This window comes from Apiospora aurea (genome assembly GCF_038362705.1).
Source record: "Apiospora aurea strain CBS 24483 chromosome Unknown utg000007l_segment0_segment0, whole genome shotgun sequence".
Taxonomy (NCBI): Eukaryota; Fungi; Ascomycota; class Sordariomycetes; order Amphisphaeriales; family Apiosporaceae; genus Apiospora; species Apiospora aurea.
The window spans coordinates 1,045,240-1,058,435 of NW_027117394.1; the positions used below are offsets into that span (position 1 = coordinate 1,045,240).

Genomic DNA, 13,196 nt, shown 5'->3' on the forward strand with positions numbered 1-13,196 from the left:
AGGCTGTTTACCTCACTAATAAGTTAAATTAATATTTAAATTAATTATTAAAGTAGAGAGTATCTATTTAAAATACATAGGGAGCGTCTATCGTTATATATTTAATTTCTCCTTTACTAATTCCTTTAAGTTTTATTAGATATCCGCGATCTAATATATTTTATTCTGGTTCGTATTAAATATCCGCGATCCAATATATCCTTATTTTATTTTTACGTAACTAGTATTATCCTGTTATCCTTCCCTAGCTGTCTAGTCCGTACTGTTTAACTCGTGCTGTCCAACTCGTGCTGTCTTGGGGTAACTGTGTCGGGTGCTGCCTGTCGTCGTTAGTGTTAGTTATCGTCGTAGCTTAATCGTCGTAGGTCTTTACTGACTAGTGGGGTCGCGATAACTAATAGGGCTTTACTGACTGGTGGGGCTTCGCTGACTGGTGTAGCTTAGAATGTTGCTGGGTCTTTGTGCAGGGTTTCGGGGTATCGTAGGGCCGTGCCGTAGGGTGGGTTCTGGGCCGCATGGTTGGGCCAGGTCGTAACACTACTTTTATTTTAAGAGTAATGTTTACTATCTCTTATTTTACTTACTTTTAACCACTTATCGGCTTTTTAGAGTCTACGGGCCTTTATTTTATAATAATGCTTTCCTTTTTACACTAGAAATTATATTAAGTGTTTTTTTTAAATTCTTAATAGTTTAGTTTCTTTATTATACTTAAAGTAGTATATAAAGAGATTATACTTACGCTAAATATATTGTTTAAATCTTTTTATTACTTTAAATAGCTTCGTATACGAGCGAGATTTTATAGGGTACGCTTATACCTTACCGCTATAGTTATCTTTTAATAGCAGTATATATTTTAAAAGCTCGTACCTTAAAAGGTATTTAAAGAAGTTTTAAAATATACGGTAAAAAGGTTTAAGTGCTCTCTTAATAAGTCTTCGCGAAATAACGCGTTTTATAAGCGACGTTATATACGTTTCGTATTTTAATTACGTTAAACCTTTAATTAAAATACTTTTAACTACGTATATAAGCTTTATAAAAGCTTTTAAACTTAAATGCCCTGCTTTCGTATATTATTTTTCTTTTAAATTATTTTTATATAAACTTTTTCTACGGGCTTTTTATTTATTATAAAGCGTTTTATCGTTATATAACTATTTATTATACCGGCTATACTAGTTACTAAGAAATTAATATAAGAAGTAAATAAAGGTTTATATTTAATAAAAATTAAGTTATTTTTTCTTATAAGCCTTCGTATGATAATATTATTTTTCAGCGATCCTATTCGTAGCGTGTAATCCTTTCTATAGTATTAAATATTAATGTTTTTTAAAAAGTGTTTAGAGATAATATTAATATAGAAGCTCTCGATTAACGCTACCTTATTAAATTTAAAGTCGATTAACTCGCCTCGCGCTATAAAGGTATCCTTTATAATTTTTACCTCGTATTTTTTAATTAAAAACGTAGTTATACCTATTTTTATAAATTTATTAGCAGAAGTTAATACTAAAAACCCTAATATTAATAAATCCTTACTATTAATAATATAATAGGAGATATAATTATTAATTAGGGTTAATTATAAAAGGTTATATAATTTTTAGTTTTAATAAATTAATATATTAAAGTTTTTCTTAACGTTAAAAAGCGTATAATCGATAATCGCGCACGATATTTCTTTTTATATAAAGCTGTTTAAATTAATTTAATCGAGCTTAATAAGCTATTAACGTAATAAGGCTTATTTAATATTAAAGTTTAATTAATGCCTAATCTCCGTGTATACTTTTTAATTTAAATAAATAAGCCGGTTAAAGGGTTTACCTTTAGTTTTTCTAATAAAAATATATTTTAATGAGTAGTAGTTCGTTAATGGTTAGCGATAGCGTGGCCGAATATTAAAGCGGGGTTCATAGGGGTAATCATAGTTTAATAAACCCTACGATTTATTATTATTAATTAATTTATATTTCTCCCGCTTATTATTAAGCGAAGCGTAGGATAAATATTTTCCTCTTTTTAACCCGTTTTATTTTACTTATTCTTTTAATAATAAGCTTAATATAATTAAATTTATTAGCGTACGTCCTTTTTATTTTATATAATTAAGTTCTTTTAATCGACGTTAATTTTATTTTAATATTAATTATTTATATGATAAGAGCAGAAGGAACGAGGCGTTTACGTACCGGTTCCGGCTCTACTCCGCCGCCTTATATATATAGAGATTTAGGCCCCCTAGAAATATAGAAAGATAAGCGTTAGCTTTATTTTTTCACCACCCTTTACCTATTATTACCACTTAAATTCGTGCACCTTTTATAATTTTAACGTTTTTATAATAATTTACCTAGTAATAATATCGACCTCGAAAAAAAAATAAAACCTTTATAAAGCGCGCCCTTTCCGACTTAAACCCGGGAAAAAAAAGCCTCGGGGATGCCCCGAATTTATTATAGGAAAGAGATTCTTTTAAACTTATAAACGACGCTATAGTTAAGGCCTCGGGCACTACGGAATTAAAAAAGCTTCCCTTCGAATCCTTTTAAACACGTTTATAAAGGGAGATAAAATAATTTATAATAAGCCGCATTTCGCTTAAATAACGCTTTAAAAAACTTAATAATTAGCGATTACGTTTTAGCTACGCGAGGGATAATAAAGACCCTTTTTCGCCCTTATTATTTTCGGATAACGGCGGCGATACTTTTTTAGTATTCGATAAGCGTGACTAGAGCTTAAATTATTTTAATAACGACGCGAAGGGGGCTTTATTAGTTAGCGACTCGAATATAAATTTTAATGAGCTTATTAAATTCCGTTATAAATAATTAAATTTAATTTTTATACGAGCGTAATAAAAAGGCTAAATTAAAGAGCTAAAAATAATTTACGAAGCGGCATTAAAACTATATCGACGTTCGCGCGCTTTTTATACGCCCGTAATTAAATAACGTTAAAAGTAAAATAATAGTTCCGGTTTAAAACGGAATCCTTTATAAAAAACGAGGCGAAATAATTACGAAGTAATTAAAAAACATTCCGGATTTAAACGAAATTAATAATCCGGAGCCCCGTTAACGAGAATATTATAATTAGCTTATAATTAAAAGAAGCCTATTAATTTTTACGTTAAAATCCGAGGTAATTTTACGAGTATTTATCGTTTTTAAAAAACTAAGTATATTAACGCTTTAATAAAAAACGTATAGATTATTTTTTAGGAAACTCTTTTTATTTTTACGTTAAAATATTATAAGTTATTATAATAACTTTTTAAATCGGCGTAATAATATAGTCGATTTTACGAAATAACGACAAGAAATCCTCCTCGCTTTTATAAAAAACGGAAAACTTTATAGCCGAATTAAATTAATTTTAAAGAAATAGTTTCGAAACGAAAAGAACGCTACCGAGTTTAAAAAAGGAAGCTTTAAGTGGCGTAAAATAAACCCTTTTAAAGCTCGGTAAAACATTATTATTTTACCGTTTTACCTAGGTAATATACGACTTTTATTTAATAATACCGCGAATTGTTTTAATTTAAATTAGGTTATTTATTATTAATACGGGAAGAAAAGCTATTACGCTAATAAGTATATAACTCCGAATATAGCGCTAATATAGTATATATCGGGAAATGGCCGTAGGTTTTAAACGGAGAAGTACCCTTTTTAATTATTAGTTTAATTATAGAGGTATTTAAAACCTTACGGACCTTTATTATAATCGTTACTTTATTATCGCGTTTTACCCCGGTTTATATATTTATTAATTTAAATATTTACTTAAAAGTAAATATAATTAGCTATATTTTCGCCGAAAAGGTTAAATTACCTCGAGCTTTATTTCGTGTAGTATTAATTACGTCGGTTAATAAATTATATATCCCTACGTATAACGTTTATTAAATAAAGTTTAATATTACTAATTTTCGAAGGGTAATTTAAAAAGTTCGCCGGCTTTACGTCGTAATTAACCGAGACCCTCGATATACCGGCGCCCCCGTTTTTTTATCCTATAAAGCTATATAAACACTGCGAATAATACTCGACACGGGATTAAACCGTTAATAGTTCTCTATTAATATAACGCGGGTTTAATTTTTTATACCTCGGGTATTCTACCGCGCCTATAAAAGCCGAGCCTAGTGCTACGCCGTAGTATTTTTAAAAAGGATATATAAAAAAAAACATTAAAAGTCGCTAATCGTTTTTTAACGCGTTTTTTCCGTAATGCTTTAATAGATTTACTATTTGTTTTAATACGGAGAAATATAATATCCTCTCGTCCGATTAATTAATAAATTATATTATCGATTTTAAACCGGGCACGGAACCCCCTTATAAGCTTATTTACCCGTTATTATACTCCGAGTTAAAAAGCCTTACGCGAATAGCTAGATAAAATAAAAAAAGGAAGGAAGATTCGCGAGTTTTAAAGCTTAGCCGGGGCCTTTATTTTTTTCGTCCCTAAAAAGATGAGACGCTACGGTTATACGTAAACTATAAGGGCTTTAATAAAGTTATAATTAAAAATTATTATATTTTACCCTTTATTTTAAAGATATTAAATAAAGTCTCGTAATTAAAAGTCTTTTTTAAAATCGACTTAAAAAATACGTATTACCGTATTCGTATTAAACTAGGAAATAAGTAAAAAACCGCGTTCCGTACTCGATACGGCTATTATAAGTTCTTAATAATGGTTATAAGTTTTATTAACGCTTTAGCTACGTTTTAATACTATATTTCGTAGTGCTTCGAGGGATTAGTTAATACGTATTATATAGTATATTTAAATAATATTTTAATTTATTTTACCGATAAAGAAACTTATAAAAAACACGTATAATAAATCGTTAAAAGGCTAATATAAACGGATTTATACGTTAAGCGCGCTAAGTACTAATTTTTTTAAAGCTCGTTCGAATTCTTAAGGTATCGGATCTCTATAAAAAGAGTATCGATAAACTCGTTATAAGTGAACACTATTCGAAAATAATTTATATTAAACTCTATTTATAATTTATAAGTTTTTTTAAGCGTTTATAACTTTTATCGGCGATTTATAAAAAGGTATTTAAAAATCGTTATCCTTTTAATAAAGCTTTTAAAAAAGCGTAACCTTAAAAGAAACGAGAGTTTATTCCCGCTAAATAACGCCGCGGAGTAAGCCTTTAAACACTTAAAATAATCCTTTTAATTAGCTCCGTTATTAGCCTATTTTAACCCCGAAGAGCCGGTAAGGCTTAAAATAAACGCTTCCCGGTTCGTAATAGCTGAAACCTTTTTTTAAAAGGGTAACGGAAAACTTTAATACCCGATCTCTTTTTTTTAAAAAAGATTTCGGGTTTAAAACTAAACTATAAAACTTTAAATTAAAAACTATTAGCGATTATTTCGTACTTTAAGTATTAAAAATACTATTTAAAAAGGCGAAGTATATTATCGAGGTATTATTAAACTATAAAAATTTATAAAGCTTTATAAAAAACGAAAAGTTAAATAATTACTAAATACGATAATATATATATTTAATTCTTTTTAATTTTATGATTATATACCGGCCGGGAAAAAGTAACCCGGCCGATAGCTTATCGAAATAGCTTAATTATACTGTTAATATAAAAGATAATTTAATATTATTATCGATATTAAGGCGGAAGTTAATAGTAAATATTATATTTTTAAGAGGTAAACTACGGGTATTAGTTTAAGCGATATACGAAACGCGAGGTACGGGGGAACGTATAGTTTTATTATAGGCGATATCCCGGCGAAAAATAAAAGGGTTCGTTTAAAAGAAAACTTTTTAATAAACTAAATTAGTATAGATTTAAAGAGTTTTATTATACGAGCTTAAGAACGAAACGAAGCCTATTAAAAAAGTAGAGCGTAATTCGCGGCCGAGGTTAATTTAAACCGCGATTAGTTAATTATAAAAAAAGTTTAATATATTTTTTAAAAAAGGTTTATATATTAAAATAAATAGCGCTACGGGCGTAATTATTATAAGTTTATTATAACGACTTATTTAATAGTTATTTCGGGCGCGACCGAATAATATAGCTTTTAAAAAGAAAGTTTTATTAGCCCGAGCTACGAAGCGACGTAGCGGAATACATAAAAAGCTATTCGGTATACTTTAGTTCGAAAGCGAAATACTATCGATTTTACGGTAAACTCGTATTGTTATCGTAATTAAATCGCTTTAAAAAAAGTATAGTATAAATTTTATTATTAACTTACCGGAGTTTTTTTATTATAAAGAAACGGTTAACGTTATTCTTATAATAGTAAACCGATATATTAAACTATTCTTTTTTTCTTAATAGTAATTTTTATTAACGCTGTAAAGCTAGCCTAATTTTTTTTACGAAAAAATAAAGTATTAATTTAGGAATTTAAAAAGGCTGCTTTTAAACCGAGGAGTTATTTTTATTAACGCTTTTTAGTCCGAGTTAAACTATAAGAGTAATGTAAAATTAAAGTATTTAATAACGTTTTATTTATAAATCGACGGATAAATAAAGCGTATAAACTAAATTATTAAAACTTATTTACGCTATTACGTAACGGAATAATTAAAATTATAACCGAACTTATTATATATTATTTTTTTCGTAATTAATTTAGCCGTTAATTTATCGATAAACCTCTCCCCTTTCGAGGTAATTTACGGTTACCAGCCGGATTTCCGAATATTTATTAAGGACGACTCCCTCTCGAGAGGAGCCTTTACGATAAAAAACCGGCTATTAAAACTATAGGAGCTACGGGCGGAAATAAAAAGAAATAGCGAAAAGTAACCGAAAAATAAATAAAGTATTATAACTCTTATTATAAGCCGTTAACTTTAAGCGTAAGTTAAATAGTAGGCTTATTTATTAAAAACCTAAAAATTTAAAACCGGAAACTAACCCTTAAATTCGTCGGACCTTTTAAAGTTTTAAAACGTATTAGAACCCTTATTTACCGATTAGCCCTGCCCGAGAAGTACGCCCGGCTCTACGACGTTTTTGTCACAGTGCCTAATTAGGCCTGGAATCGAGGGGGCTTACAGGCCCCCTTTGGGGCCTATATAGTGCCGATAGCTGCCCCTCTTAATTGAAGGAGGACAAGCGTAAGCTTTGTCCTGAACACCTACCTGACGATAGATTCGATACCTAGACTACGCTGTGAACCCTTACAATTCTTACGCTTCTACCAATAGTCTACCTATCGAAGATGTCGTCCCAAGCCAAGTTGTCGGCAAAGAGAAGAGGAAAGCAATCCGTAATGGAGCGCGAAGCGGCTTCGGAGCCAGCACCAGATCCACAACGAAAAGAGAACGAAGCCCCATCGAAACCCCATGGAGAGGATTCCAGGGAAGAATCCACCGATCCAGCCGCTCCAGAGTCCAGCAAAAGCCAAACAGCAACACAAGACCGTGGCGATACACAAGCGATTAACAATCAGACGGAGGTCATCGAAGCCTTGCTAAGGCGAATCGAGCAACTGGAATCAGTTAGTGCTGCACCCGCACCGAAGGCATCACGACCCGCAGAACGTGGGAAAACCGATGGCCAAGTACACAGGAAACCCCCCGGGAAACCCAGAGGAGGACCCGTCGAGCTCTGGCGAGGATACATCGCCCCCTCCTCGGAATGCCACGCCAAGTCCAAGCTCTTCCGAGGACCAATCAAAGTCCACCGACGACGACTTAGACCTCGTCAAATTCATCAAGTTTAACCACGATAAGCTTAGCGCACGTTTCACCCGCGCCAAGTGGGACAGCTGGATGGAAGAGCTAGGAATGATCTTCGACAGCTCCAGGAAACACTTCCGAAGCGCGCGAGCAAAGATACTATATGCGTGCAGTCAGATGGACCATGATATCAAACAACAGTACCGCTTGAAGAAGAGTTTCGGCTCCGAAGAGGAGGCGAATCTCCTCCAAAAGGACTGGGAAACGTACCGGAAGTGGACGAAGTCCGTAATACGCAAAGCGGCAAACGAAGAAGCTATGGTTGCCGCCCAATTGGAACGTGCACAACAGCGACCGGGACAGGACCCCGCTCAATTCCATCAGTACCTAGCCTCCTTAGAGGCCCAGACAGATAGACGAACCGACAAACAACAGGCCATGTTTTTCTATGGGAAGTTGTTAGAACCCTTGCGAGAAGAGATCATGAGCCATTGCGACCAGCTGCCTGAACGCCGAAACGATATGGTTGACCTTGCTACCCGACGATGGGAGATACTTCCGAGGGCCCAACGAGAAGGAAAACCACTCGGAAAACCCTACGACTACACATCGAAGAGACGACGCGACGATACCGACACCCACGACGCAGGACGACACCACAAACGAAGAAAGGACCAGGATCTCCGACATCGCGGAGATCGAAAGAGTAGGGAGAACAAGAAGTCGGGCGAGAGACGGCCGCGGGGAGGACGAAAGCCCTCCGAGAACCCACCGGATCTCTCTGATATCACTTGTTACCGGTGTCAGAAGAAAGGCCACTACGCCAATAGTTGCACGGAACCTGCGCCAGTTCAACGCACAGTGGGAAAAGGCAGGAAGTCCTAGTGGATGGAGCGACCTCATCATCGCCTTTGTCTTTCGTTGAGGTTTCTAGGACTTTTCGTACATCTGTCTCCATTTATTCTTCATCTCCTAAGTCCGTTCTTATTGTTACTCATGCTGATTTGGATACTTGTTCGGGCGTCAATCTCATTAGTTACACTTTTGCGTTAAAATCAAAACTACAACAAGCTCCTTTTCAGTCAGTCCCTATTACATCCGTTAATGGCCTAGGAGTTCCTACATACGGCGTATATTGGGTTGATTTTGATATCACCGATTCACGGGGCACTACCCGTCACTTTCGCAAGCCATGTGTTGCGATCGACCGAGATTTTAGGAAAGACGGAGCTCCTTTATTGTTATCTTTTGGAATGATTCAAGAAATGAATATCATCATACATTCGGGGATGGATCAGTGGTGGTTCGCTCTAGACTCCACCAAGGTTCAAGTGGTCAAACCCCGTTCGCTTGAACGCATGGCACAAGAGGGTGCGCCGTGTTTTGCAATAATTCCCACTCAGGAGATGGTACCGAACCTAACAGGAAAGGCGCCTGAAGTCCAGGGAAGCCCCATACCACCGTGTCTTCATGAATTCCAGGCATTCTTTAATACAGAGAACTGTTCTATTCTCCCATCCAACACTACCGAACATACGATTGACCTTATCCCTAACGCTCAACCCCCACATCGATCAATATACCCTCTTTCCTACAAGGAACTGCAAGTGTTAAAAGAGTTTATTGATACGATGAAGGCTGAGGGGAAGATTCGAGAGTCCCAAAGCCCTGCAGGAGCACCAATATTCTTCGTGCCAAAGAAAGATGGCTCAATACGAATGGTCGTGGACTACAGGGGGCTTGAACAAGGTTACGGTCAAGAATCGGTACACTCTCCCCCTCATTTCGGAGCTGTTAGACAGAGTCTCTGGGTCAAAGGTCTTCTCTAAGATTGACCTGAAGGATGCGTACTACCGTATCCGAATCAAGGAAGGAGACGAATGGAAAACAGCGTTCCGAACCCGATATGGTCACTACGAGTTCCTCGTAATGGCCATGGGGCTGACCAATGCCCCTGCCACGTTTCAACACTATATTACCAAAGTTTTGGGAAATCTAGTGGACACAGTGTGTGTGGTTTACCTTGACGATATATTGATATATTCGCCGGATGAGGAAACACACGTGAAACACCTCCGAATGGTGGTGGAAAGGCTCTTGCAAGCGGACCTATACGCTAAAACCTCTAAGTGTCTATTCTTCCAAGAAGGATTGGACTTCCTAGGATATTACATTTCTACGAAAGGTATATCCATGGATACAGCCCGAATAGACACGATACGAGAGTGGCCGGAGCCAGAGTCCGTTCATGACATTCAAGTATTCTTGGGGTTTTGTAATTTTTATCGGCGCTTCATAGAAGGGTATTCCCGTATCGCTGCCCCTTTAACACGACTACTAAAGGGCAGCGAAACTGGACAGAAACCAGGGCGATTGGTTCTGGACGCCCCTTCAAGGCACGCGTTCGTGCAGTTGAAACAGGCGTTCCAGGAAGCACCACTCCTGTTGCATTTCGACCCCGAGAAGCAAATACGATTGGAAACAGACGCCTCTCAGTTTGCTATGAGCGGAACTCTATCCCAGAAGGGTTCGAAGGGTTATTGGCACCCTATCGCCTTCTATTCGAAGAAGTTTTCCGGGGCAGAACTGAACTACAGTACGCCTGATCAGGAGATGCTTGCAATTGTATCATCGTTCAAGCACTGGAGACATTACCTTGAAGGGGCAAAGCACCCTATCGAGGTTCTCACTGATCACCGGAACCTGCAAAGTTTCATGAAAACCGACCGATTGAACGGCCGGCAGGCGCGATGGTGTATGTACCTCGCCCCGTTTGACTTTGTCATAGGCCATCAGCCGGGAAAGAGAAACCCCGCCGATGGGCCATCGAGACGCCCAGATTATGCCTCCGATAAGGGAGATAATCTGATGTTGTTGCCCACACTGCAGAGGAAGTTAGCTGTTGCAGCAACACCTCCAGAAGGCAAACCCCGTGTGCTAGCACAAGCAGTGTACGGGATGAGACCGATATTGGAACGGTCGATATTAGCCCAATGGGTTACTCGCCGAAAGGCTAGAGAAATAACTGCGTTAGAAGAGATCTACGCAGAAGAGGCATCTAAAGACCTCCAATCCCTTATTGCGGGAGCGCAGCAAACGGACGAGTTTGCCCAAGAGATACGAAAGGATCTCGCAAAAGAAGACCCCCCGAAAGGAGTATGGACCACCTCCGAAACGGGAACACTCCTGTACAAGGGAAACCTGTACATTCCCGACCAAGCATCGCTGAGGTCCCAACTGCTAGAGATATACCATGATGACCCTCACAGTGGCCATTTCGGTATAGGCAGAACCACCGGCCTATTAGGAAGGAAGTTCTATTGGCCCACCTTAAAACAAGATGTAAAGGAACATGTCAATCACTGCGCGGTGTGCCTAGGATCCAAGGCGAAACGCCACCGACCCTATGGCGAACTGGTACCGTTACCACAACCATCCCGCCCAGGTGAAGAATGGGCCATGGACTTCATCACCGGACTTCCGGAAACCTTTTCAGGCCGTGAACCAGTAGATTCTATACTGGTGATCGTGGACAGATATTCTAAGTTATCTTTCTTCTTCCCTGTATCTACGAATATTAACGCTGCAGAACTAGCAAACCTGTTCCACGCAAAAATCGAATGCTGGTTCGGAGCCCCAAAAGGGATCGTGTCCGACAGAGGCTCTATATTCACCAGCAAGTTCTGGTCAGAACTATGTTACCACAGCCAGGTCAAACTGAGGTATTCGACGGCGTTTCACCCCCAAACCGATGGGCAAACGGAACGAATGAACCAGACGCTAGAGACCTACCTGCGGTGTTATACCACAGAACAGCCGGAGCTTTGGCCAAACCTCCTCCACACAGCCTTCTTTGCCATCAACTCTGCAGTCAATGCAACAATTGGCATTTCTCCATTCGAGGCAACATATGGATACCAACCAGACTTCCGTATATTCGTTGAGGACAACTCTCAGAAAGGAGGGGTACCGGCAGTAGGAGACAGACTTTCAAAACTTCAAGGGCTACGGGACGGTATGAAAGAACGCTGGCGAAAGGCTACCGAAACGCAGGCGAAGAACTACAACAACCGTCACCAACCCATGACGTTCAAGGTGGGCCAAATGGTGGGCCTGTCGACGAAGAACCTCAAAATCCAGAACCGGAAATTGGCCCCGAAGTTCATAGGGCCGTTCAGGATTCTGGAACGCATCGGTTCGTTGGCGTATCGGATAGCGTTACCAGAGAGTTATGCCAAGCTTCACAACGTCTTCCCTATACAGCTCTTGGAGCCGTGGCGAGCAACTACTACGGACCCCTTGCCCATGCCGGAGCTGGAAGACGACGAAGAATGGGAAATCGAGGAAGTGAGAGGAAAAATGATACACGACAATCAAACATACTACCTCGTCAAGTGGAAAGGATGGCCTGCAGAATACAACCAGTGGGAACCAGCGGAAAATCTGGCCAACGCCCCAAGGAGCGTCCAACAGTTCGAGAAGAAACACCCGGAAGAGTCACAGGGGAAGAGGAAAAGGGGAAGACCCAGGAAATCATAAAGTCAATGTTGTCTATTCATCAAACGCGGCAGACAGGGCGGCGAAACCCTGCAGAAAATCTCAAGAAAAACAACAAAAAAGAAACCGAAAACCGGCCTCACCCCTATGTGCTCGGTGGGACTTGAACCCACATACTCAGACGGCAATCACGTCTGCGCTTACACCTTTTCAGCCACGAGCAGGGCCAAATTAGCCTGAAACAGGCCAGAAAACGATCAGAAAACCACAGAAAACATCAAAGAAACAACCGGGAAAACCGCCACCACTCAAGGAAACTGCAGCAGGTTTCCGTCGTCATCAAACTGGTCAACAAGGTTGCCATCCTCATCGTACTGGGGAAGGACATTGCCGAGGTCGTCAAACTGCTCGATGAGCATGCCGTCATCACCAAACTGAGCCAGCAAGCGGCCCATGGCGTCCCGAAGGGGACCGGGCGCAGGCGAAGGAGAGCCGGGGGCGAAGGAGTGTTGCCGGGACGACCGGCGTTCACCTGCTCGACACGGACATAGAGTCCCATGCCATAAGGCGCCAAACACCGGCCGAGACGGGCCCGAAGATCCTCCCACTCGCCATCCTCGAGGTAACGAACCCCGGCCAAACCAAGGGCAGTTCCAACCTGGCGACTGGCGACGTTCTAAGCCGACCAGCCGTGGTCACCCCGGCGGCCGCGAACCATGGTGGCTCGCTCGTAGTTGCGGCGCTCTCTCAAGCTCTACGAAAAGGTTAGCGAAAGGGCCCAGAAACAGTACGCAAACCCAGAGAGCACAAAGAAGAGGAACTACATACGGCATTACCAGCAAGGCGGGCAAAACCCATCTTGAGGTTGGCCTCACGGGCAAGGACCTTGTCCTGGTAGGCGGAGAGGTCGGCCTACGCAGTTGGGAAAACGTTAGCGAATACCGTTAGTAAAGCCGAGGAAACCCGCACGAACCTTGTTGTTCTTCTTGGTTCCTGCG

At 39.3% G+C, this 13,196-nt stretch overlaps 1 protein-coding gene across 1 annotated transcript; it reads left to right on the top strand.

The window, feature by feature from the left end:
- Positions 1 to 7,575: 7,575 nt before the first annotated feature.
- PG986_010608 (uncharacterized protein) lies at positions 7,576 to 8,586 on the top strand (the record flags this gene model as incomplete). The annotated part of the gene is made up of 1 exon (XM_066846830.1): positions 7,576 to 8,586. The coding sequence occupies one exon, from the start codon at positions 7,576 to 7,578 to the stop codon at positions 8,584 to 8,586; it is 1,011 nt and encodes a 336-aa protein (XP_066696321.1).
- Positions 8,587 to 13,196: the final 4,610 nt, after the last annotated feature.